Here is a 23,638-nt window from a genome sequence, read left to right as displayed (position 1 = left end):
AGATATATATATAGGACTGGGAGGGCTCCAACGAGTGTGAGGGGGTGAGACTTTGCAAATCATATAATATTCTACTATATACATATAAATGTTAATTCATCAATGGACAAATACCTTTGTTTCAAATAAAAGAAAACGAAATGAAATAGAAAAGATTTGAAAGGAGATGGGACGGGGGCATTGAATTTGCCCAACAACCCAACAACAAAAAGGATGGAAAATTAACTCAAAAGCTATGTAACGATGAAAAAGCTCACTGCAGCAAATATGGAACCTTTCAGAATGCATTTATGAGGTTAGGGAGAAGATACGGCAACACCATTAACACCCTAGCTAGCTCCCTTTGAATTTCGAACCGTTAAAATATTTTTCTCGAAAATATTATTTATTTCTGTCATACTTCCTGATATCCCGGCTGAGTATAAATATTGCATTCAAGATTAATTGAAAAGACGCTATTTCCATCTCATAATATTGTTTATAAGTAAAATCTTAAAACTCAAAGAATTTAAGGGAATCAAATCATAGTCTTTTTTTATATTTTATGTAAAAATACATATAAACATATTCTAAAAAAATATTTAAACTGGACATACATGAATCGAAATGTAATCCCTAGAAACAAATGTCTGAACTTGTGGACACTGTCCTTATTAAAAACCATACTAAATGTTTTCACGTGAAACTGCTGAACTCCTTTTGTCTCTCACCCTCTTTCGCACCTTTCTTTCCCACATTTAAGTCTTTAATTAATGAAGCATTGAATATACACGTACCCAATATTCACCAAATACAAGTATCAAACCGAGCTATGTTTATATATATATAGTATATGTCAAGTTTTGTGAGGCCTCCTTAATATACACTGAAAAGTACTATTTATATGTTCAAAGTCACGAACTAGCTTGGTATATATGTATGTTAATATTTATATATGCCAACAATAATCTTTTTCGATGTAGTTATTTATATGTAGTATCAGAAGTAATCGACAATATGTATGCACGTGCCACTCGTGTGTTGTGTATGAGGAGGATGGATTAGCTAGGGTTTATGGACTATGGAGGAGCAGAATATATGTAAGAGTGACTCATTGGTTTCAATTGAATGGAGTGCCTTATAATTGTGCAACCTGCAGTACTTCCTTGGGACCTTGTCATAAAAGTATACACATAGCATGCAGAAAAAGGCGGAATTAATTGAGGCACTGCGATGGGAGATGGGGGGGTTCTAAAACATGCATGCAAGGACAGGATCCAGTTACTATATTGATTTGGATGGTTACTTTTAATAAACAAAATTCAAAAGTTCTGTGTATAGTTTCTAAATTCGTACGTTCTGCAATTTTCCCATCATATATATAATTAGTGCCATAATGTTAGTTGCAAGCTATTGATCATATGAATATTCATGCATGAGTGCATTTGGGTGGCTTGTATTCACTGCTAATTTGTATAATGCATTTTTATCACGGAAGAGTGAAAATTTCTTTCGTTAATTCCATTTACCATATGTCACTACAAAAAACGGTTGGATTAGCGACGGTTATAGGATAAACCGTCGCTAGCCTCTTTTTTTTTGGTAGTGTCTGACTTGGTCTACGAACAACTCTTTCGAACAAATCCCCGAACATATTCTCTTTTTGGTAATATTGCGGCAATGCACACTTTAAATGCTTGGAAATATTGGCGATATTCCAAAATCTACCAGATAATTTCTCTGTGCTTTTGTATATCATGCAACGGAGGGCCTTCACAATTTTAGATTATGAGATTTTATAATTATGGATTCAACGTCTACTCAATAAGCAAACTTGAGACCAATTCTTTTTTTTTTTTTTAGTTTCTAAAACCAAATAGTGAGTTGTTATTTCCCTAATTTTTTCAACATTGAAAAAAACAAATAAATATTTTTTGATATAACCTATGGTAAAATATTTTCATTTAAGGTATGCTCTTGCATTGTATGTATTAGTATTATTTAACATTTGATTGTGTTATATATAACGTAAAAATGATTACCCTGCTGCTTATATCACATAATATGTTTTTTTATTTCTTATCATTTGACATTTGGTGCAGTAGACAAATTTATGTAGTGAAATATCAATAATCAACACACATATATATATACACCAAGCAATAAAGAAAGGATGTACACGTGTTTTTAATGGGTGTTAGGTTGGTATATGTAAGCATTTAACCAATCATATTTGTGTTCAATTTTTCAACCAACACTTTCTCCAGAGCACATATCTCTCGAGGCGTATGAAGTGCGATTTATCTGATTAACATAATTTACAGACTAATATATTAGCTCAAAAATTTACGGAAAATAAATTTTGTGTATCTCTACATCATTAAATAAATAAATAAAGTACCTACACTTAAATTTTTTAATATGGGCTAGCCTATTCCAATATATGTAATTTTCATGAATTGGTCTAGACTGGGCCCAACCCAGTATAGCTTCAACATACTTCCCCATATCAAAATAATGTCCTAGACCTTTTCAAAAAAGAAAAAAAAAATTAAATTGTCCTTGAAATTTATTTATTATATTTATTATTAACCAAAAAAAATTGTCCTTAAAATCTTTATTTTATTATTATTAACGAAAAAGGCGTCTTCAATAATTATTTAGTATTATGATAAACTTGTTTTTCTCTGACTACCTCGGTCAGTTGTAATCTAATTAATTATAAAATCGTTTAAAAAATGGCTGACATAAAATTAGCGCTTCTTCAGGTTCCTATTTTGTTCTGATTTTCACAAATCAAAACCCTAAATACAGCGTTTGCTTCTTCTCTTTTTTCTTTTTTTCTTTTTTTCCTTTGTAATGATTATATATTTGTTGCCGTCTAGTGTATAATTGTTATTACCTGTTTTGTATGTATTTTTGTTCGTTGGGAGAATTATTTGATCGAAATGTGCGCCTTTGGCTGAACTAGAACTGGTTAGCTGTGCATTTAGTTCTGGACAATTTTATTTTATTGGTTGCTGTTGCATTCTGAAGCAGGGTTTTTTAAGTGGTCATAGCTTGCTTAGTATATTTGGGTCGAGTTTTATTTGTTCATTGCCTTAATGTATCTTTGTTTTTCAATTTTATAGTTTCTTGAGGTGGAAAAGTCATGTTATGAACTGGGTTTTCTGTTCCGTGCCTCTGAAGTGTCTTTCAGCAAAAAAGAGGGATATTTTTGCCAGAGGCTTCCACTTGGGCAACCATTTCACAAGCCCAGTTGCTGAAGATATTATTTTTAAAGCTGTTTGTGTGAATGTACGGCGGAAGAAATGGAATTTTGTGGACCAGCTGTCTTCAGCGCTCACAAATTCCTTGATTTACCGTGTTTTTGGAGAGCTTCAGAGATCTCCAAATCTACTTTTAGAGTTCCACCAGAGAATAAGAGTAGGCGAATGCCTTCTCGATTCCTTAGGGTCTTGTTGTGTTCTGATTCATGCAATGGTGGATCGTAGGAACTTTGATGATGCATTATGTTTGATGAAAAAATTGATGATATCGAAAGGTTATTTGCCTTTGGAGATTTCAGAAGCATTGGTCAATACTTACGATGCTTGTTCTCCAAGTAGTGCAGTTTTTGATGCATTGATTAGGACATGTACAGAAATTGGGGCGACAGATGATGCATATCTTGTGATTGAGAAATTGAGAACAAAAGGTTATTGGATTTCAATCCATGCGTGGAACAATTTTTTGAACCATCTCTTGAAGATAGACGAAGTTGGTAGATTTTGGATAGTGTACAATGAAATGATATCATATGGATATTGTGAAAATTTGAATACATTGAATCTTATAATTTATGCTCATTGTATAGAAGGTGAACTTTCTAAAGCATTCACAGTGTTATGTAGGATGTTGAAAAGTGGGATTTTTCCAAATGTCATCAGTTTTAATATGCTAATTGATGGTGCGTGTAGGGCTTTTGACCTCACTTTAGCTCATGAAGTTGTAAAGAAAATGGGTGATATTTCCAGAGGTTGTGTATCTCCTAATGTGGTCAGTTACAATTGTCTCATCAATGGTTATTGCAAGTTGGGTAAGATGGATTGCTCTAAAGAAATTTTAGTCGAAATGGTCAAGATGGAAGTAGCGCCTAATGTTAGGACCTACGCTACCATGGTTGATGGGTACGCGAGGCACGGGTATTTGGAGGAGGCTTTCAGACTGTGTGATATTATGGTCGAAAAAGGTCTGATGCTTGATTCAGTGATATATAATTCACTAATACATTTGATATATGTACAAGGTTATACCTGTGTAGCTTCTCTTTTGTTATCCAATATGATGGAAAATTACATATCTCCTGATCATTTCACTCATTCTATCGTTGCGAAAGAACTGTGCCGGAATGGTCATGTTACTGAGGCTCTAAAATTTCATGGCTGGGCTCTAGACAAGAACCTTGTGAAAGATAGCTTCCCTTACAATATTCTCATCAATTATCTTTGCAGAAGCAACAATATATCAGGTGCGAAACAGCTTCTATGCTCCATGTTTGTTCGGGGATTCATCCCTGACCTTGTGACATATGCTACCATGATTGATGGATACTTTAAGGCAGGTTGAATGGGAATTGCTGTTAACAAATTTCCTGACATGGTAGAAATGGAGAAGGATTCAGATTATTTATGTAAAGAAGGATAGTAGATGTCACAAGATTTTTGGTTGATAAATGTTGAAGGATGAATAAGTTTGCTGTGGTAAGTTTAATAATTTGTTGAACAGATACTACAGCATTCGGAAAGTCATAGAGACGTTGAGTGTGCCTGCAAGCATGATAAAGAAAGATATCTTGATTAACAAGATAACTTTTAACATCAGGATAGGCTACATGAGCAAAATTGGGTTGTCTCATCAATCAAAAGAACTTCTGAGAATTATGTTTGCTGATGTTATGAATCCGTATTTTGTCACCTACACAACCTTACTGCTTAACCTTCAGGAAACCACCAAATTTTTTTATTACATGGGTCCCGAGGGAGTAATCCTGGGTGGCCAAACTTATGACATCATTGTAAATCTACTCATTCAAGAGACACTTACTGAGGATAATGCTGGTAAGCAAAATATGTTATACTTTTTTTTTATTTTGGCATACTGCTTATTGTTGATGGAGTTGTAAATTCTCCTTGACTTGCAGGATGAATCTTCTTTTTGGTCAGTCAGTCGAGCTCATGGTGATCCTGAGTTCCTTTGTCTGGACTCAGGAGCATGCGCAGCATTGCACTTGGGTTCTTTATGGATATAATGATGCAAGGCGTCAGTAGTAACTTTACCTATTATAGGGCCGTGTAATTCAATTCTGGTTGTTTGTATTTATATTTGACCGATAAATTATGCCCGAAATCATGTGATTTGCCTGTCTAAAGAGATAATTTGGTTTGGGTGATTGCAAACTCAGCAATTATTTTAATATTTAATTATTTCTGGTTAACATGTTGATTAATTTGTCATAGAACATATCACATATCTTAAAGGAAAGGAAGCAATGTAGACTATTTTTATGTTGATAAATTATCATCTATATGGCTCATTCTCTGTCTCAGGATTATCAGAATCCTACCACATGTTTTTTGCATCCTAATGTTGTCAATGTGCTATAAACCACCATATAAATAAATCATGGAATTGCAAAACCCTGCCTCACATGGCCAACACTTTGGTTTTTGACTTTTTAGGTCGTCTCTATGTGTAGTGCATATGATATCCAGATTCATGAGTTATGTGGGTACCAAATTTCCGAAGAGACTTTATGTAATATTTTAGAGGGCTATGGGTTATTGATTGGGCTTATCATGCTAACGTATCAATCATAGAAAAATCCATTGATAGTCTTTGTTTGTCAGAAAACATTTATAAAATCTAACTGAAAAAGTATCTTCTACGAAATGTTAGAGGCTTATATAATGGATCTTCATCTCATTCTTTGATTTGCACGTACCTAGTTCCTGTGGATTTGACTTTGGTGATACTTGTTTATCTGGTCCAAAAGAGGATCAAGCTTGAATTCTGGGAAGGCTTTCTTTCTTGTGTTGAAATAGAACATTATTATAATTGTTATTGCATGTAGTTACAGCTGCATTTATAGCTGCAATTTATGATGAATCCAATGGTGAAGACGGTTTTCTCTACGTTCTAGATTGACAAAAACTAATTTGCCTTATATGAAGTGCATTGATGGTTAATTCTTGAACTTCATCTGTTTAAGTTACTACTACCCTGTGAACTACAATTCGTTGAAGCGTATTTGATTTCTCATTATGGTGAATGTTTATCTATAATTTTGTGGTTTGTCTGTTTTTTCCCAAGATTGATGATAATGCATTTGTCACTATTTCTATTGTAACTTTCAAAGTTAAATAAATAATAATTTCATTTAAACGATAAACAAATCTGTTCCATGGATATCTGAACAGTAGTTACCTATATGTTCCACAACATATTTAACATTCTCACCAAAATCATAGAATAGGAATCAATAATGATACACTATCTTCTTTGTGTTTAAGCTCTTTAATTTGTTGTTCAGGTGCAAGGTTTCTTTGGGAACTTGGTTTTGACCCACTTCAAAACCATGACTGCTTGCTTTGGCTTTACCTAATCCGTCGGAGAAGGCCGCTCTTTTCTCTTTCTCGGGGTCTTTCTCAGATTTGTTTTCGTCTCTTCTCCTATTCCTCCCTCTCCCCGTTGATCTACCTAGCTTGGCCCATCTGCAGACATTTCTGTCTACACGCACACCTTGTATATTTTGCTTCTTGGATAGTAGTGATTGCAAAGTTAACAAAGATGGCCTGATGATGCAGAACATCGGAGCATGGATCGAGGATGGGCTCCCCCCACACCTTTAAGGATTAGCAAAAGCTCCGCTAAACAGAAACAAGCCTCCCAATTGATTTAATTCAGAGTCAGTCCGGTTTGTTCATTAATTTGATTTTTTTATTGACAAATATCATCGGTCTGTTTTTCATTTTGAGAATCGGTTAAACCAAACTCATCAAACTTTGTAAAATAAATTTTTCAAAAGCTTTTAGAGACTTATTTTGTTTGATGGATAATATATTAAACATGGCGAGATGATCAAAACCGAAAGAAATACGTTGGAAAATTGTGAAATCATAAATAACTTGAAAACACACAAGATAAGAGGAGGGAGGAGTACAAAACCTTGTTCTTGTTAAGTAGAGATATTAATTTGAGGCTGTCAATGAAGAAACAATGATTATTTGATCTTTATGCTGGATGAAGAATGGGTTGCTGCAGCTAGATAGGCTGCCCCTTTAACTATGACTTGTACCCTTTATTTTATTTTGTGATAAACAACATATGCCAACTCATTGCTGCCTAGAAGCAATGATTTGTTCTTCATTCTTTCCTTCTATATTTTTAATTGATGTATGATTAGCCAGCTTACATGATCAACTTTGTTGTGCAGTAACTCAGTTGGGCTTCTTTTAAGTGGTGTTTTTGGACTCGGCTCACTCTCTTGACTCTTGTTTACTTTAAAACACACCAAAATGTTGTTGAGATATTGTGTTGAAGTGTTTTATCCAATGTAATACACAAACACCAGCTCCTCGCCCACTTCAACCGCCCAACCCACTACTTAAATGGTCGGAGACACGTGTGTATTGCAATGACAGCTTTTAAATGTACCAAATATATTATGTTACATCATTTTAGTTCTTCAATTAGTAATTAATATATGCAGTTTCTTCTTTCTGAATTATGTTCAGAATGATCTATTTTATTTCTTGCAATATTATTTAATCTCTCATCAAACTCAGGCATGCATAAACGATCGATCTGGGTGGTGGGCAAATTATAATAAAACTATTGCTCAATGTATACTATCTATACTATAAATATTCCAACACTCCATAGGTAAATAAAAGTAGTATTCATTTCCTCATATCAATTTTGATGGAAAAAAACAGAACTCGGTCAGATCTAACTTACAAAAATCAACAATATACCCTAATGGGTAAACTATCTCGAGACCCTTTTTTGTGCTACCACGGCATCATATATAGCTTTAAAATAGTCGGAGAGTCGGAAAACTTGCCTCCAAAATTAGCGTGCGACAGACAATAAAACCATAAAACTCAACCTCATAGTAATACTCATTAAGGGTCTCTCGAAATCCATTTCTTCATATGATCACTTAGTTCTCCTGCTGGACTTGGACTTCTTCATTTTCTTCTTCTTCTCGTCAAAACTACTCCAACTGTATCCACTCGGAATAGCAAACGGATCGATCATGTGCTCGCCCTCGCTAGCTTGCTGTCGGCTCCTGCTCCCCGATAGCCATGATGAGAAGTACTCACCACGAATACCACCAGAAAACTGCCTAGGACTCGACGGACAGGGGCAGAGGTACAGCCTCTTGTATCCGGGCTTTAGCCCGGGTGGTCCAAATTTTTTTAAAAAAATTTATATGTAAATTTTTGTATAATTTTGAATAAATTTTGTATTAGCTCGGGTAGATTAATTTAAAATATTAAAGGATGCTAGAGTTTAAAATGCCAGAATCCTAGCTCCGCCACCGTCGACGAAGGAGTGTAAAAATGCTCAATTGTCTGTAGTTGGACAAATTTTGTGAATGTGATCACCACCTTCACTGTAGGAATCACGGGGATTGCTACCTGTCCATGTGACAATGCCTGATTAGAATAATTAGATAATCAAGATTCGAGCTTGGGGCCAAAGTGGAATTCTTGCCCCAATAACCTACGATTACTACAGGGGGCCCAATGGGATACTTCCACGCCAAAGCAACGAGCCTTGTGCAAAGTCAAGAACGTTTCTTGTAAATTTGAATGCATTAAAAGATGGGATTAAAGCTAAACAAAGTAATCAAACAAAAGCGTTTCACGGAATTTGAAAAGCCGAATTACCCATTCTCGCCGTTACCTTTACTGGAAATGTCCCAGGAGGAAACGTCGTCATTAGGACCTCCCTCATCTGCCGTACGGCCTTCACTTTATGCGCTAAGATGTCCAGCAACGGCAGCAGCTCCTCCGTCTTCAATGGAAACTTCTCTGTTAACCAGAACGTCGGCCGAATATTCTTGGCGTACTCCTTCTCCTTGGTATCTGGAGGCGCCACCACCCTGTCCACCGCTGAAGGCGAAGTTCTCCTCCTGGAATCAATAGGGATTATATCCACGCTCTTTCTTGACACTGTTACAATTTCTCTTTCCTCTCTCACGAAACCGCTGTGTCTCCGTTGCCTGTCATTCGATACACTGAATCTTGGATTATTGGCATTGCCGTGAGAGAAAGGCAATAATCCAAATTTAGATAGTCAATATTTACAATTATTAGTCTTTATATTCTCCCATTATTTAGATTCATTAACTTCTTTCTACTTTATTATTATTATTTTTTTGGTTATTGAAAATATAAACAATGATAAATAATACATTTTAAAATGATTTACTAATAATGTTATATTTAGAAAATTTGAATATTGGAAAATTATTTCGAATATTTGAATATACAAGACCGCAAGAGCATCCACATACTTACAAACAGGAACGGACCAAATAATCGCGAATTAAATGTTCTATTTTATTTTATATATTACTACACAAAACTATATGATACAATGATTTTAACTAAACAAAAAATGACTTGTTAAATAATAGAAATCTAGGATTCGTTATACCATAAAAATTTAAAATATATTTCACAGTGGAAGAAGTGATTTTATTCCCAAATAACTGTGATATATTTCAGCTCAAATTTAAAAAAATTTAAAAACAAATGGGACGAAACTTATATTACGTGATTATTATATAAATAAAATCCAAGAAAAATCTAGCATGAAATGGCGACAAATGGAAGATTTAGATGTCGCACTCCCTTTCCACCACGACTCTCTCCCTTCTCCACTGTACGCCACATGACGGAAGCCATGACACGAACCACAAATTGGCACCCCTCCAATCATCACTCGCCACCTCGGATATTGCGCGATCCCTAAAACAAGTCCAGGTTCAATGAACCTGAAGAGGCTGCTTTCCACCCTCCATTTTCTCCTCCTTTAAAACCGCTTCCTGGAACCTGATATTTCACACAGAGTTCTTGCACGAAACTTGTAGCTTAATCATCGTACGGTTTCTTCGTAAATAGCATTAGGTTTTTGTGGATTGATGGCTTTTGCCGTTACTTCTTCGTCTGCTATTCGTAGCTCTCTATCTTCCCCTCTCGAGCAGCCAAAAGGTACTATTTGTTTATGTTTCAATTGCTTATATTTCTGGGTTTTTGTTTTGGTATCTTGGTTTTTGTTCTATATAAATCTTGTACTGATCTTGAGGTGGTCTATAATTATTTTCAGCTGCACAAGTGGGCGCATTTCAGCCTGATAGGCATCATCTCCCACAGGCGGTCGTTAATTTTTCACGACGGCGTTGCGCCGTGAAGCCATTGAATGCTGAGCCAAAGAGGAACGATTCAATTGTCCCCTCCGCAACGACCTTCTTCGCTCATGGTATGTGAAAATTTTGGTCAATCTTCATACAGGCTTGGGATTTGGTTTTTTGTCTGTCCAAATGGCGAGCGTTATCGTGATATATTTTTATTCCGTTTTGGCAGAGGTGGTTGAGAAATCAGGGTTGGAAGACTTTGATATATTGTCTAAGGAGCTTGAAAATGCTTCCCCGCTGGAGATTATGGATAAGGCCCTTGAGAAATTTGGAAACGATATTGCTATTGCTTTTAGGTAACTTATACAGTAATTTACCGTTCCTTTTTTTAAAATCAAATTGTACTTATCGAATGATTTTAACGGATGTATGTGGCAATCAATAGTTAATTTTAGTCTGATGCATACCAAAATCTGCTTTTGAACAGAAGAAAATTTGAATTTTTGAAACTGTTCCAGGGATCCTCTTGAAGACGGAATTCCATACGTAATAATTTATTTCGAATGTGTGTATTTTTATGAAATAATGGGAAACGAAGGAAGTAGGTTAAGAAATAGTGGTCTTTCTATCTTTTCCTTTTCTTTTCTTTTTAACAAATTGGTGTAGTCTCATTTACTTGAATTTCTAGCTGCTTATAATTTTGGAACTTATTCACCAACCATTTTTTTTTGTTATCTGCAGTGGAGCAGAGGATGTTGCTTTGATCGAATACGCCAGCTTAACTGGACGACCGTTCAGGGTTTTCAGCTTGGATACAGGGAGATTGAACCAGGAGACATACAAATTCTTTGATGATGTTGAGAAACGCTATAAAATCCGAATAGAGTACATGTTCCCTGATGCTGCCGAAGTGCAGGATTTGGTAAGAAACAAAGGGCTCTTCTCGTTTTACGAAGACGGTCACCAGGAATGCTGCCGTGTGAGAAAAGTTAGGCCTTTGAGAAGAGCCCTTAAAGGGTTGCGAGCCTGGATAACGGGTCAAAGAAAAGATCAATCCCCTGGTACCAGATCTGAAGTCCCAGTTGTTCAGGTTGACCCTGTTTTTGAGGGTTTGGATGGCGGGATTGGCAGTTTGGTGAAGTGGAATCCCGTTGCAAATGTGAAAGGAAATGATATTTGGAGTTTTCTTCGAGCCATGAATGTCCCAGTGAACTCTTTGCATGCCAAAGGTTATATCTCCATTGGATGCGAACCTTGCACAAGAGCTGTGCTACCAGGTCAACACGAGAGAGAAGGACGATGGTGGTGGGAGGATGCTAAAGCCAAGGAGTGTGGACTTCACAAAGGGAACATCAAGGAGGAAAGCTTGAACGGGGCAGTTCATGCGAATGGGACGGTGCAAGAAACAGACCTTTTCAACACCAACTGTGTTGTGAATTTGAGCAGGCCCGGAATTGAGAACTTGCTGAAACTGAAAAGAAGGAATGAGCCTTGGCTAGTTGTTCTTTACGCACCTTGGTGCCGGTTTTGCCAGGGGATGGAACAATCCTACGTTGAATTGGCGGAGAAACTGACAGGATCCGGTGTTAAGATTGCAAAGTTCAGGGCAGATGGAGAGGAGAAGTCATTTGCACAGCAAGAATTGCAGTTGGGGAGCTTCCCTACCATACTTTTCTTCCCCAAGAATGCTTCACGACCCATTAAATATCCATCTGAAAATAGGGATGTTGCGTCTCTGACGGCTTTCGTCAATGCCCTCCGGTGAAAGATGACACATGGATATTGTTGGAAGTGCTAGAATGGGGACATGGGGCTTGGTTCATTAGTTTTTGGACCAAGTCTAGCTGGCTTTGTTGCTTTCTTGTATAATATTTTGATGTTCTACTTTTGCCTTCTCTTTTCCCCTTGGTTTTGTATGGTACGAGTATATATGCCTTTGTATCGTAACTGATTTGAGGCTAATCAGTGTTAGCCAAATTCTCTGTATATGAATTCTTTGTCCCTAAGCATTGTCTGATAACGTACGTCTCAGGAAAGCTCCATTCTTCATATGGGTTTAAAACGAAATAAACTGCTGTTCATCGATCAATAAACTTTTAATCCGGCTATGATAAGTGGAGACAAAGTCGATAGTCACTTTTGAAGTTGCAAATGTGTGGAAACTATATAGTAAATTCTCAGAGTCGAGCCCACGTCAAATTTGAGCAGGCGAATGGACAGGCTTGGATGGAACAATTACCCAGCTGATGGTTGAGTCCATGCCCATAAAGACCAAGTGGACCTGTTGGTGTGTATCATTAAACGAAGCTAGAAATGGGGAGAAAAAGCGCAAATGTAATAATCTTCCAAGGATTCAGATTGAATATAATTGGTTTCCAGCTCCATATACTCACTGTGATAACTCTTCAACAATCGAAAACTGATTTTGAATACCCAGTGGGCCTCATCCAGCCCATGGATCGGCCTAGATCGAAGCTCACACATTGATGGAAATTTTAAAGGGCTTTCCCTTAAAAACATTAATAGCATTAACTTCATTTTTAAAACTCGCAAGTGGACATCTCCATTTCTACGAATAAATTGTCATAATTGCCCAATATCAACAATATGGGACACTTCCAACAGTTGCGTTATTTTCGATAATTTATTTTCAAAACATCCTCAGTTACTGTTCTGTGACTGAAATGTTGAATTAGTGACTATATGTAATCATGTATGTCTGATCAGTTTCTTGATACACAAATCAAGATGGATATCATTGATCTATAATTAGTAGGATTAACAAATTGCCACCCTAACTAAGATAATCGGACAGATTTTCCCTTTTTCTCCTTAATCTATGAGAAACTAAGATGGTTTAGTTCGTGAGGTTGTCTTTCATCTGTCCATGAGTCCAATAACAGTTCAAAAGATTGTCGGATCTCTTGACCTACGCTTATTTTCAACTCTCTAACACCATGGAGGTGGATATATATAGTTTGCTATTGTTTTAAAAGCTTGGATGCTACACACATCAATTGATTTTTCTTTATGAATCGAGTAGTATTAAATAAACTTGAAATTTCTTGCACCGATGATTCTTTAATCAGCCTCAATCTGAACAGCAAGTACGCCTAGACCTAATCCTAAAGGCTCGTATCACTATGGATTGATCAAGCCATCAAGGACCATTGTCCTCGCCAACTCCGCTCCATATATAAACGGCAAACAACGATATGCAGTGAACAGTGTATCCTATGTTTCCTCTTTGACACACTTTTGAAACTGCCTGACTCTTTCAAGATTGGAGGAGTTTTCACCATTGGCAGAATACCTGGCAAACCTGCCGTTGGAAATGCCTATCTAGCAACCCCCATGCAAGAATTATAATATCTTGATTTCTTCGTAGTATAACTAATAAACGATGCAAATTAAACAGAATGGATCGTGGACTCCAGCAGGCTACAATTTGAGAGATGCTGTTTCTCGGAGCACTATTCAGGTTCAAGTTTCTGAAAATTTCATCAAGGTCACGGCTTTTTCTCAACCTGCATCCTTCTATCGACCAAAATACGAATAATTTAAATTCAAATAAATTTTAATTTCACAACAAAAATTATAAAATAATTTCACGAATCAATTTTACGAGAAAATCACTTATTTATGTTGTTAATAAAAAATATTAAATATTTTTTATTATTGTAAATATGAGAAGCCGTGAGATTATCTCCAAGAATACTATTGTTGTCAAAGCTTGAATTTGACATCATAAAATTAAAAGATGACAATTTGGTTCTCAGCTAGACTTAAAAATAATAAAGTGACATGGTTTGTTGTCTTTCCTTTCTACTATTTCTACTATTTATTTATATGTATAAAAATAGAGTAGTTGTAATATATAATAAGTTCAAGTAAAAAACTCTTTGCTAAAAAAAATAACTAAAGTAATGCTATATTTAATAATGTTTCAATTTCCAATATCAATAATTAATTTCTTTTTAAAAAATAATATTATTATTCTTTATTTCTCATATATTTATTTAAATATATTGATTTTGAAATAGAATTTTATTTATTTTCTGATATGATATTATGTATATTTATGATAAAAAGAATATATAATGGGTTCGAAAAAATAATAAATTTATGTTATAGTGAATTAAATTTATTAATGCTATTTTAAATAAAAGCTCGAGAAAATGGAATAAAAAAATAATTAAGCTACTCAAGTTCGATTCAATTTCGAATAAACTCAAATTTAAACCAAATTATACTCAAATTGACTTTGATTAAATGCACTCCTAATATGCATATATAAGTATCTAATCTAACCAATCTTTCTACATAGATAAATAGGATCGGCTATGTACGCATTTCTTTCCTTACAAGAATGTTACAGACAATTTTTTTTTAACTGGAGTGAATATTTATATATAGAATATCGAACCCGAGATCTGGTCTGAATTTAAGATCTTGGTGCAATAGGCATTTTGATCCTACGCTGGCAGGCGAGCCACATCCATGAAGCCCGTCGTCTACCAAACAAGCAAATCGATCGAGAAATTGGGTAATTATGTATTTCGCATCACCACTCACTAAAGATTGGGTCTTGATTGGGCTGAGAAAGCCTCCTCCACCCACTATATCCCATCAACCTTCTCCATTATTATTATTATTATTATTATTCATTTTAATTTCCAGAAAATATAAATATATCACAATACTTAAAATCTTACTCCATTTGTATCGCATAATTTATATCTCAGTTGCCTGGATTGCGACAGCTTTCCTCTATTTCATATAACAAACTTCCCACACAACCATTCTCAAGAGAAGGGATCCTCGGTGCTCAAGGTAATGAGTATGCTTTGATTCTTTCCTTCCTTCTCTGTTTTTTTTTTTTTAATCTCAATATTCCATGTTTGATAGTAACTATTGGTCCAAGACTGCGTATTTTCTGTTTTTGGTACATTGTCGTTTTGTTTTATTTTTAGGCACATCAAAGATCTTTTTTTATGAATCTTTGTATTGGGATCCAGATTCGAGATTTACGTTTTAATTAGGTAATGCATGACTTTCTGCTTTTCAATCCGTATGAGATGTGGCCGAAAGATAGTATTTGGTGGTTGTTATGCAGTCGAGGTGCTGATTTTACTCCGTGTATTGGATGCCAAAAGCTGTCTTGAATCCAATGTTATTTGATTATTGTCATTATAATTATACATTGCTTCATTTGGAAGCCCTTTTATTTCTCTTGGTCCTTCTAGATGCTCTCTTCTTCTTTTATGGTGCGTATTGTTTAGCTCCAGGATCAATATTTTTCTGCGATTGGGAATGCTTTATTCGCATTTCCTTTAGAGCAGACGCTTACAAAGATGAGAGGAGGGGGATTGTGGCAACTTGGTCAATCTATAACTCGCAGTTTGGCTCATGGCGACAAGAAGACTGTAGTTCGTCGGTGCTTTGCATCCGAAGCTGATCTCAAGAAAACAGTTCTATATGACTTTCATGTCGCCCATGGTGGGAAAATGGTGCCTTTTGCTGGTTGGAGTATGCCAATCCAGTACAAAGACTCAATTATGGACTCTACCATAAATTGTAGGGAGAATGGTGCCCTCTTTGATGTTTCCCATATGTGTGGTCTTAGTCTTAAAGGAAAGGACTGCATTCCTTTCCTTGAAAAGCTTGTCATTGCTGATGTTGCTGGGCTTGCACCTGGGACTGGGACTTTGACTGTGTTTACAAATGAGAAGGGAGGCTCCATTGATGATTCGGTGGTCACCAAGGTGACCAATGATCACATATACCTTGTTGTTAATGCTGGCTGCAGAGACAAGGATCTTGCCCATATTGAGGAACACATGAAGGCATTCACATCAAAAGGTGGCGACGTTTCGTGGCACATTCATGATGAGCGTTCCCTTCTAGCTCTGCAGGTCCGTGGTGACATTTCTTGTTTTGGTTATTTTTATATTTCACATAATTTGATTGAATATCACTCCTAGCTATTGAGCTTGAAAGGTGTCTATTAATGGAGCCTATCGTTTGAAGGGCTCGATCTATGGTTGAGTTGGTTGGTTTAAATAAAATAACAATCTCTGATTTGGGAATTAATGAAATGTACATTGGAGAATATTGCAATTACGTTGATTATTTGTGCGCTCGCTCTTTTAATTGAGTTTCCCATCCCAAGGCACTGGGCACTGTATTTTGCTTATTTAGACAATGCTATTATGAAATATCTGCTATTCCAAGCACGTTTTTTCTATGCTCCTTTGTATTTGAATATTTGTAGATTTTAAAATTCTCTTGCCTCTCTTGTGCAGGGGCCTCTTGCTGCCCCAGTTCTCCAGCACCTGACAAAAGAAGATATGAGCAAGATATACTTTAGTGACTTCAAAGTGATAGACATCAATGGATCGACCTGCTATCTTACTCGAACAGGGTATGTTATTTGAATGTCATTTATGTGAAATCTTAAATGATTGTGTCTTTGGTAGAAAGAACAAGGTTTGGTCTCTTCTGTTTGTTGTGCAACATATTTCGTTCCTATTAGAATATATCTGTCCATCATTACAACCACCACAAGCATTGAAGTTTTGCACTGTTGATGAAATGTGCAAAGGTATGGTGGGGTGATTCAGTTCTGTCGTTATACTGCTCTGTGCTTTCACACTGCTTTAAGATTGTACTCCAATTATCAGAAGTCGAATTCACTGATTCTCTAATCCATTGTCATAGCACTAATGGATGAAGATTCTGTTCTCTGTCCGTTCCATCGGTTAAAAATGGCATTAAACTTTACAAACCTCCAGGTACACAGGCGAAGATGGCTTTGAAATCTCCGTCCCTTCAGAGCATGCAGTTGATCTTGCGAAAGCGATTCTTGACAAATCTGAGAATAAGGTAAGATTAACAGGGTTGGGCGCTCGGGACAGCCTTCGCCTAGAAGCTGGACTGTGCTTGTATGGTAACGACATGGAGCAGCACATAACACCTGTGGAGGCAGGATTAACATGGGCCATTGGTAAAAGACGAAGAGCTGAGGGAGGATACTTGGGTGCTGAAGTAATACTCAAGCAAATCGAAGAAGGGCCATCAATTAGGAGAGTCGGGTTTATTTCTTCTGGTCCACCTGCTCGAAGTCATAGTGAGATTCAAGACGAGAAGGGACAAAACATTGGGGAAATCACGAGCGGGGGATTCAGTCCGTGTCTGAAGAAGAACATTGCAATGGGGTATGTGAAATCTGGATTGCACAAGGCCGGTACTAAAGTAAAGATTGTGATAAGGGGAAAATCATATGATGGATCAGTTACAAAAATGCCTTTTGTTCCAACGAAGTATTACAAGCCATCCTAACTGTTTTGTTGATTCTGAAACTTTTCTTGAATATCGAACTGTTAACACTCTTAAATGATGTATTCTTTTTCGAGATCTGTCAAATGCTCTGTCTTCCTCATATGCTTTTTTGAGTTCAATTGATATCATTTGTAAGAGTTGTTACTAATTTGATATCACCATCTTATACACTGAATATATAAAAGAAAATTTAAGACGTGCATATTTCAAGTTTCAGAACTTATGTGCAAGATTGGAATGACCAAATCACCACTCGGCCAACGCCCACAAAATTTGCTTTTGCATGTTGTCTAACTTGAAAGAATGGTGAAAGTGGCGGTTTGAATCTCGAACTTGGATCACGGAAGTTTAATTATTGGTTTTGGGAAAAAAAAAATTGACTATGAATTGAGCCCCAATATTTCTTGACCAAGCCCCGTGGCTTGGACTCGTTCTATTGTCTGAAACTTTATTTCATTTTTATACCGCAAAACATATATAATCAGTCTAACATACTCTGAATAACATCGATTCCCCAAAACAACGATCTCCTATCCAATTAGTTTCACTGTCATTATAAAATGTTAACATTTTTCAAGATGGTTTTTATAGAAGTTTGACTTAATTTATTGATAAATTGTGTATGTATACTAAAGTTTAAAACTTACCCAAATCATATATTTCGATCTCAATGTAACACTGTTATTTCATAATGTAATTTTTTGAATCAATATTCATATTATCTTTATTTGTAGACGTATATGAGAAAATTTTCTAAAATATTAATCTAATAAGTTGTATTTTTTCCTAACTTTTTGTTTTTTAGGATTAAGTATTGTGTTATATCAAATATGACTAAAATAAAAAAATATCAACTCGATTGGACTATTTCTGCGTAGAAGATATTTGTGTGAGACGGTCTCACGGGTCGTATTTTGTGAGAGAGATATCTTATTTGGGTCATTTATGAAAAAAAATATTATTTTTTATGCTAAGAGTATTATTTTTTATTGTTAATATCGGTAAGGTTAACTCGTCTCACATATAAAGATTCGTGAGATCGTCTTACAAAAGATCTAGCCAAGATCTTGTCAAGATTATCGTGCCTAAACCAGAAACCTATACATGCATGCAGCAGGGCTCCATCAAAACTTTGCTTTTCAGGAATTGTCTCCCTAATTTATTGCAATTAATTACTAATTTTATATTAAATTAGTTTATCGTACGATTCAATGTTTATTATTTTATTAAAAATTATAATTTTAAATCGTATAATTTTTATTAATCTATCTAACAAAAACAATTATTACAGCAAACAATTTTGAATAATTGTGTACGTAACTAAGCCATGCGCCAGGCTACAAAGTTGTAGTGTACAATTGCCAAACAACTGTTAGCCATCCCTTGAAACCATCGGCGAGTCTTTAGCCTTAATATTCATTATTCACGGCGGGTCCAATTCGAAGCAAAAAGAAGTATACTCATACTTGCAAATAAAAAAAAAAAAACGAATAAATTCACGAGGTATCTTTCATGGACTTTATTTTTTAGCATTAAACAATATGGTACAATTGAGAAAAGAATGACATTTTTATCCCACATTTCAGAGCAAATATTCAATATTTAATTTTAAGTTGTTTACCTAATTTTTCATTTGCTCGAAGTAAATTATTTTAATTTCCCGTCATTAATTTTATTAGCGAGCAACTTGCCCATTTATTGAAATTGGAAAAAAAAAAAATTTGAATATTTTAAATGTAAATAAAATAGTCAAGGCAGAAATGGTTGAGTTGTCCGAGATCTTTGGCTCGTTCTTTGGACAATTTTGACTGGTTTTAGAATTATTTTGAAATATTCTTTGAGTTGGAAGTCCATATCAAAACTCTCATTCTTTTAGAAAAAGGGGCAATACTGTTGTATTATATGCTGTTGCTTATTTTAGAGAATGTAATTTAAAATTATATAAAAATTTCGATCTATTCCAAAGTGAGGTAGAGAAAGTAAATAAACTATATATTTAGGCATAGTTTGGTACACGGGATAAGGGAGAGATTGATAAATAATCCTCCTTATCTCATGTTTGGTACCTTTTTAAAAAGCCCATGATAATAGCTCTTGATAAATAATTTTTTAGAAGGATAAAATGTCTCTTCTATTAGGTGTGATAATTTTAATTTAATGATAAAATACACTACAAATGACTTAATTGCCCTCAATTTATAAATGATTTTTATAAATCTATGCTAGTAGTTAGAAATTAAAATCAAATGAATGTTTTTATTTATTTTTTATATTATATAATATGATAATTATATAAATGAATTCGAGATAATTATATAAATAATTTTTATAAATATTAATAAAATTATTAGTATCACTCGGTTAACCTTAAAAATTGATATTTGACTTGACTCACAAAATCAAGAGATCAATTATCATATTATATAATATATAAAATTAGGTAAAAATAAATAAATCATGAAAGCACTATCGGCGCATGAACAAATAAAAAATATGAACTCAAGCAACAACTTTGAAATTATAAAATTTATTATGATAAGGTTAATTTTTTCATTACAATCTAATATATAAATTTAATCACTCTTATTAAAATCATATCAAACATTAAATATAATATCCTACATCTTATTTATCATTAACTTATCATTATATTATATATTACATGTTTATTATATCATGTGTACAGAACTATGCCTTAAACTACATTATGTGTTTCAAAATATTCTTTATATATTAAATCTTCTTAATTTGTTTTACATATAGATATAATCACGTGGAAATAATAATTAATCTGATGCGTAATGTGTGCATGTTATATTATAATTAGAGTTTATTCACATTATAATTATAGCACTTTAACGATAAAAAATAATAATTGCTAAATTAATTGTCCGCGAATTTTTTTTCAAGATAATTGGTTCACTACAAAATTGAATGCAAACGGTCACGATTTTAGTATATATTTAATATTAACCATTGAACAAGTTTTAAAAAATATATAATAATGATTTCAAAAAATATATATATATATAATAATAACCGGTTCAATTCAAACATAGGATATGTTGAAATTTATTTCATTTTTAAAATTCAATTAATTAGTCAACAGTCAAATTTCCAATTCTCTATAAATGCACTTGCCACATGCAATCCTTCCCATTCGAATCTCACCACTTCTCAAAAATTGTATTTCCGAAAACACCTGACACAGTAAAATCAAAACATATAGATTTCAAAGAAATCAAGCAGGAAAAAATAATATGGCAACCTTAAAATCTTCGAGCTTATTGAATTCATTCATGTTTTCTTCTTCTAATTCGCAACAAAAAAGAATTGTCAGGGCTGCCATTAACATCCCGCAACGGGTCACCAGTATTTCTCTTCCCGAGCTCCGAACGAGTGGTTTGGATGAACTCGAACTCCATGAAAGTATTGAAAAACGTGTGAGTCCCATTAGCATTAGCACGGGATTTAAAAGATTTGAGAATAAGGGAGCGGATCCTTTGGTGATGGCAAAGATTTACGCAATCTTGGAAGCAGTTGCAGATAGAGTTGAAATGCACAACAATATTGGAGATCAAAGAACCCACTGGAATAGTCTTCTTTTGAATTCAATCAATGCGATCACTCTGGCTGCTGCAATGATGGCAGGAATTGCCGCCATAAGCGCTGGAGCTCCGGAGGCTGCTTTGAAGCTTTCGTCCACTGCCATGTACGTGGCCGCGACTGGGATGCTGTCGATCGTGAATACGATTCAGCCATCTCAGCTTGCTGAAGAACAACGAAACGCTGCCAGGCTGTTCAAGCAGCTTCATAATCAAATCCAGACGATGATTTGCATAGGGAACCCTACGGCGGTTGATGTTAAAGAATTAATGGAAAAAGTGTTGGCCCTGGATAAAGCTTACCCACTTCCTCTCCTTGGCGTAATGCTGGAAAAATTCCCTGAGACGGTGGAGCCCGCAGTCTGGTGGCCGACGGAGCAGGGGCGTAGACAGTCAAAAGGTCCAGGCGGGAACAAAGATTTCAACGGCTGGGACGGGAAATTAGAGGAAGAAATGAGAGAGATAGTGAACGTCATGAGAATAAAAGATAGGGAAGACTACTTGAGATTGGCCAACAAAGCATTAAAACTCAACAAAGTTCTTGCCATTACGTCCCCAATTCTGACGGGTTTAGCCGCCGTGGGTTCCTCATTAGTAGGCTCCCCTTCCCATGGCGGTTGGGCAGTGATGCTGGGCGTTTTCGGCGGCGCGTTGGCGAGTGTTGTGAATGCATTCGAGCACGGCGGGCAGGTAGGAATGGTGTTCGAAATGTACCGCAGCAACGCGGGATTTTTCAAGCTGATGGAAGAATCGATTGAATCGAACCTGAGGGAAGATGATAAGGAGAGAAGGGAGAATGGAGAATTATTTGAAATGAAGGTGTGCCTGCAGTTGGGAAGAAGCATGTCGGAGCTCAGAGATCTTGCTGCATCGTCCTCCATTAAAAGGATAGACATCGATGAGTTCGCAAGCAAGCTTTTCTGAATCTTCTACCCATGCATGCACCTTTTTTTTTTGTTTAACGGATCTAACATGGTCATTTTATTTCTCCCTCTTTTTTTTATTAGTAAAAAATCCTATGGTGTAAAGCTTGTCAAAATTAGGCAAAAACATTTATTTCATTCTTTTTTTCCCCTTAATGTTAACGAAGAATATTATTTATTTTATAAATTTATTATTGTGGATATCATTTAAAAATATATTTTCCGCGCATTTTATATTTTGGATTTAGGTAATTTAATTAACAGAAGAGACTCTTTTGCATCAGTACAGAAGATGGCGTATAAAATCAACTAATGCATGGATTATGATTGGTAAATGATAGACATAGATGAATGGATATATAACAATATAATTAGCTATAATATAAATGAGAAATAGAAATACGTTAAAATCATAAATTATTTTACAATATAAGATTATAATATATATTTTTACCAAGTACTTTATATAGTTAAATACAAAAATATCAAGGCGGTCATATTAACTATTTTTCGAAATATGTAGTAAAATTAAGTAGAAATATTTTTTGATCCATTAACTTGTCAAACTTTGATTTTAGTGTATTAAATTTTAATTTTTTGGATATTTTGGTTTAGTAATTGATGTTGTTTCATGCATATCAACAATTTCATGTGTCACATCAACATTTACGGTATTGCGCCATCATTTTGGATACTATAGAGCAAAACTCAAATTAAAATAGAACAAGTTACTAGACAAAAAAAAGTTATTTTCCTAAAATTAACGATAATTTTGATCATATATTGATCAACCATGCGACTGAATTCTTAAAAATCCTGACTAATTATATTGATCGGTTAAATCTACTAGTTATTGAAATGCTTGTCACGATTATATTTTATTTTTTCATTAATGAATTTATCTCCTTATAGATACTATGTGACCAGTTCGTATACTGTGGAACGTGAAAAGGGATGAAATTGAATTTATTATTCATTTAGGATTTTTGGGAGAATTGGAAGACAATCGATCACGTAATATATATATTTTTTTGTGGTGAAAATTTTGTCTTGAAGAATTGAACCCCAAGAGTTCTTGATCAACAAGGACCGTGGGCATCATGAGTCGCATGACTCGTTCTTGTCTGAATTTTCTCAACTTTTTAGCTGTTTTGTCTACATTTGAGCTGACAATGTACTTTTTTGGATTATGCATGAATCAACATTTTTACACACACACATAATATATATATATATATATATACACACATACATTAATTATAGTCAGTTACTCGTTTAATTTAATTTTCAAATGAAAAATTTATATATCGCACCATCAATTTTTAGCTAGGATCCTTATAAAAAAAATTTGCGTATATGGATATTCAATTTTTTTTTTATAA

The 23,638-nt window shown here is 34.9% G+C and overlaps 4 protein-coding genes and 1 pseudogene across 6 annotated transcripts; 4 read left to right on the top strand and 1 right to left on the bottom strand.

The window, feature by feature from the left end:
- Positions 1-2,720: 2,720 nt before the first annotated feature.
- On the top strand, positions 2,721-7,436 carry LOC142555872 (uncharacterized; annotated as a pseudogene).
- A 465-nt stretch (positions 7,437-7,901) lies between these two features.
- Positions 7,902-9,291, bottom strand: LOC142555871 (uncharacterized). The gene is made up of 3 exons (XM_075666998.1): positions 8,932-9,291; positions 8,575-8,663; positions 7,902-8,383 (listed from the first exon to the last, which is right to left on the bottom strand). The coding sequence occupies exons 1-3, from the start codon at positions 8,980-8,982 to the stop codon at positions 8,179-8,181; spliced, it is 345 nt and encodes a 114-aa protein (XP_075523113.1). The 5' UTR covers positions 8,983-9,291; the 3' UTR covers positions 7,902-8,178.
- A 791-nt stretch (positions 9,292-10,082) lies between these two features.
- On the top strand, positions 10,083-12,393 carry LOC142555869 (5'-adenylylsulfate reductase 1, chloroplastic-like). Its single transcript, XM_075666996.1, has 4 exons — positions 10,083-10,244; positions 10,360-10,512; positions 10,617-10,743; positions 11,129-12,393. The coding sequence occupies exons 1-4, from the start codon at positions 10,175-10,177 to the stop codon at positions 12,150-12,152; spliced, it is 1,374 nt and encodes a 457-aa protein (XP_075523111.1). The 5' UTR covers positions 10,083-10,174; the 3' UTR covers positions 12,153-12,393.
- A 2,521-nt stretch (positions 12,394-14,914) lies between these two features.
- On the top strand, positions 14,915-17,863 carry LOC142555868 (aminomethyltransferase, mitochondrial). Of its 3 annotated transcripts, none has more exons than XM_075666993.1 (5): positions 14,915-14,933; positions 15,133-15,220; positions 15,730-16,302; positions 16,693-16,811; positions 17,182-17,863. In XM_075666993.1, exons 3-5 carry the CDS (start codon positions 15,742-15,744, stop codon positions 17,726-17,728), a joined length of 1,227 nt encoding a protein of 408 aa, XP_075523108.1. In that variant the 5' UTR covers positions 14,915-14,933; positions 15,133-15,220; positions 15,730-15,741; the 3' UTR covers positions 17,729-17,863. The 3 variants fall into 3 exon arrangements, with proteins under 3 accessions (XP_075523108.1, XP_075523109.1, XP_075523107.1); XM_075666994.1 differs by having other exon boundaries at positions 14,918-14,933; positions 15,725-16,302; XM_075666992.1 differs by lacking the exon at positions 14,915-14,933 and having other exon boundaries at positions 15,049-15,220.
- Positions 17,864-20,979: 3,116 nt separating this feature from the next.
- LOC142504567 (putative F-box protein At4g22030) lies at positions 20,980-22,257 on the top strand. The gene has a single exon (XM_075617425.1). It carries the CDS (start codon positions 20,989-20,991, stop codon positions 22,255-22,257), a length of 1,269 nt encoding a protein of 422 aa, XP_075473540.1. The 5' UTR covers positions 20,980-20,988.
- The last annotated feature ends 1,381 nt before the right edge of the window (positions 22,258-23,638 follow it).

Source organism: Primulina tabacum, chromosome 9 (genome assembly GCF_025594145.1).
Source record: "Primulina tabacum isolate GXHZ01 chromosome 9, ASM2559414v2, whole genome shotgun sequence".
NCBI lineage: Eukaryota > Viridiplantae > Streptophyta > Magnoliopsida > Lamiales > Gesneriaceae > Primulina > Primulina tabacum.
The sequence above is the reverse complement of the archived record's forward strand: the minus strand, read 5'-3'. Positions and strand labels throughout refer to the sequence as shown.

What these genes read in the sequence shown, in the direction of transcription:
- LOC142555871 (XM_075666998.1), bottom strand. Translation starts at nt 8,982, where the DNA reads ATGAGGGAGGTCCTAATGACGACGTTTCCTCCTGGGACATTTCCAGTA. An exon ending in CTGGGACATTTCCAGTAAAG is followed by an intron (nt 8,664 to 8,931) that starts GTAACGGCGAGA and finishes TCACATGGACAG; the next exon opens with GTAGCAATCCCCGTGATTCC. An exon ending in ATTGAGCATTTTTACACTCC is followed by an intron (nt 8,384 to 8,574) that starts TTCGTCGACGGT and finishes CCTCTGCCCCTG; the next exon opens with TCCGTCGAGTCCTAGGCAGT.
- LOC142555869 (XM_075666996.1), top strand. Translation starts at nt 10,175, where the DNA reads ATGGCTTTTGCCGTTACTTCTTCGTCTGCTATTCGTAGCTCTCTATCT. An exon ending in CCCTCTCGAGCAGCCAAAAG is followed by an intron (nt 10,245 to 10,359) that starts GTACTATTTGTT and finishes AATTATTTTCAG; the next exon opens with CTGCACAAGTGGGCGCATTT. An exon ending in AACGACCTTCTTCGCTCATG is followed by an intron (nt 10,513 to 10,616) that starts GTATGTGAAAAT and finishes CCGTTTTGGCAG; the next exon opens with AGGTGGTTGAGAAATCAGGG.
- LOC142555868 (XM_075666993.1), top strand. Translation starts at nt 15,742, where the DNA reads ATGAGAGGAGGGGGATTGTGGCAACTTGGTCAATCTATAACTCGCAGT. An exon ending in GTTCCCTTCTAGCTCTGCAG is followed by an intron (nt 16,303 to 16,692) that starts GTCCGTGGTGAC and finishes TCTCTTGTGCAG; the next exon opens with GGGCCTCTTGCTGCCCCAGT. An exon ending in TGCTATCTTACTCGAACAGG is followed by an intron (nt 16,812 to 17,181) that starts GTATGTTATTTG and finishes ACAAACCTCCAG; the next exon opens with GTACACAGGCGAAGATGGCT.
- LOC142504567 (XM_075617425.1), top strand. Translation starts at nt 20,989, where the DNA reads ATGGCAACCTTAAAATCTTCGAGCTTATTGAATTCATTCATGTTTTCT.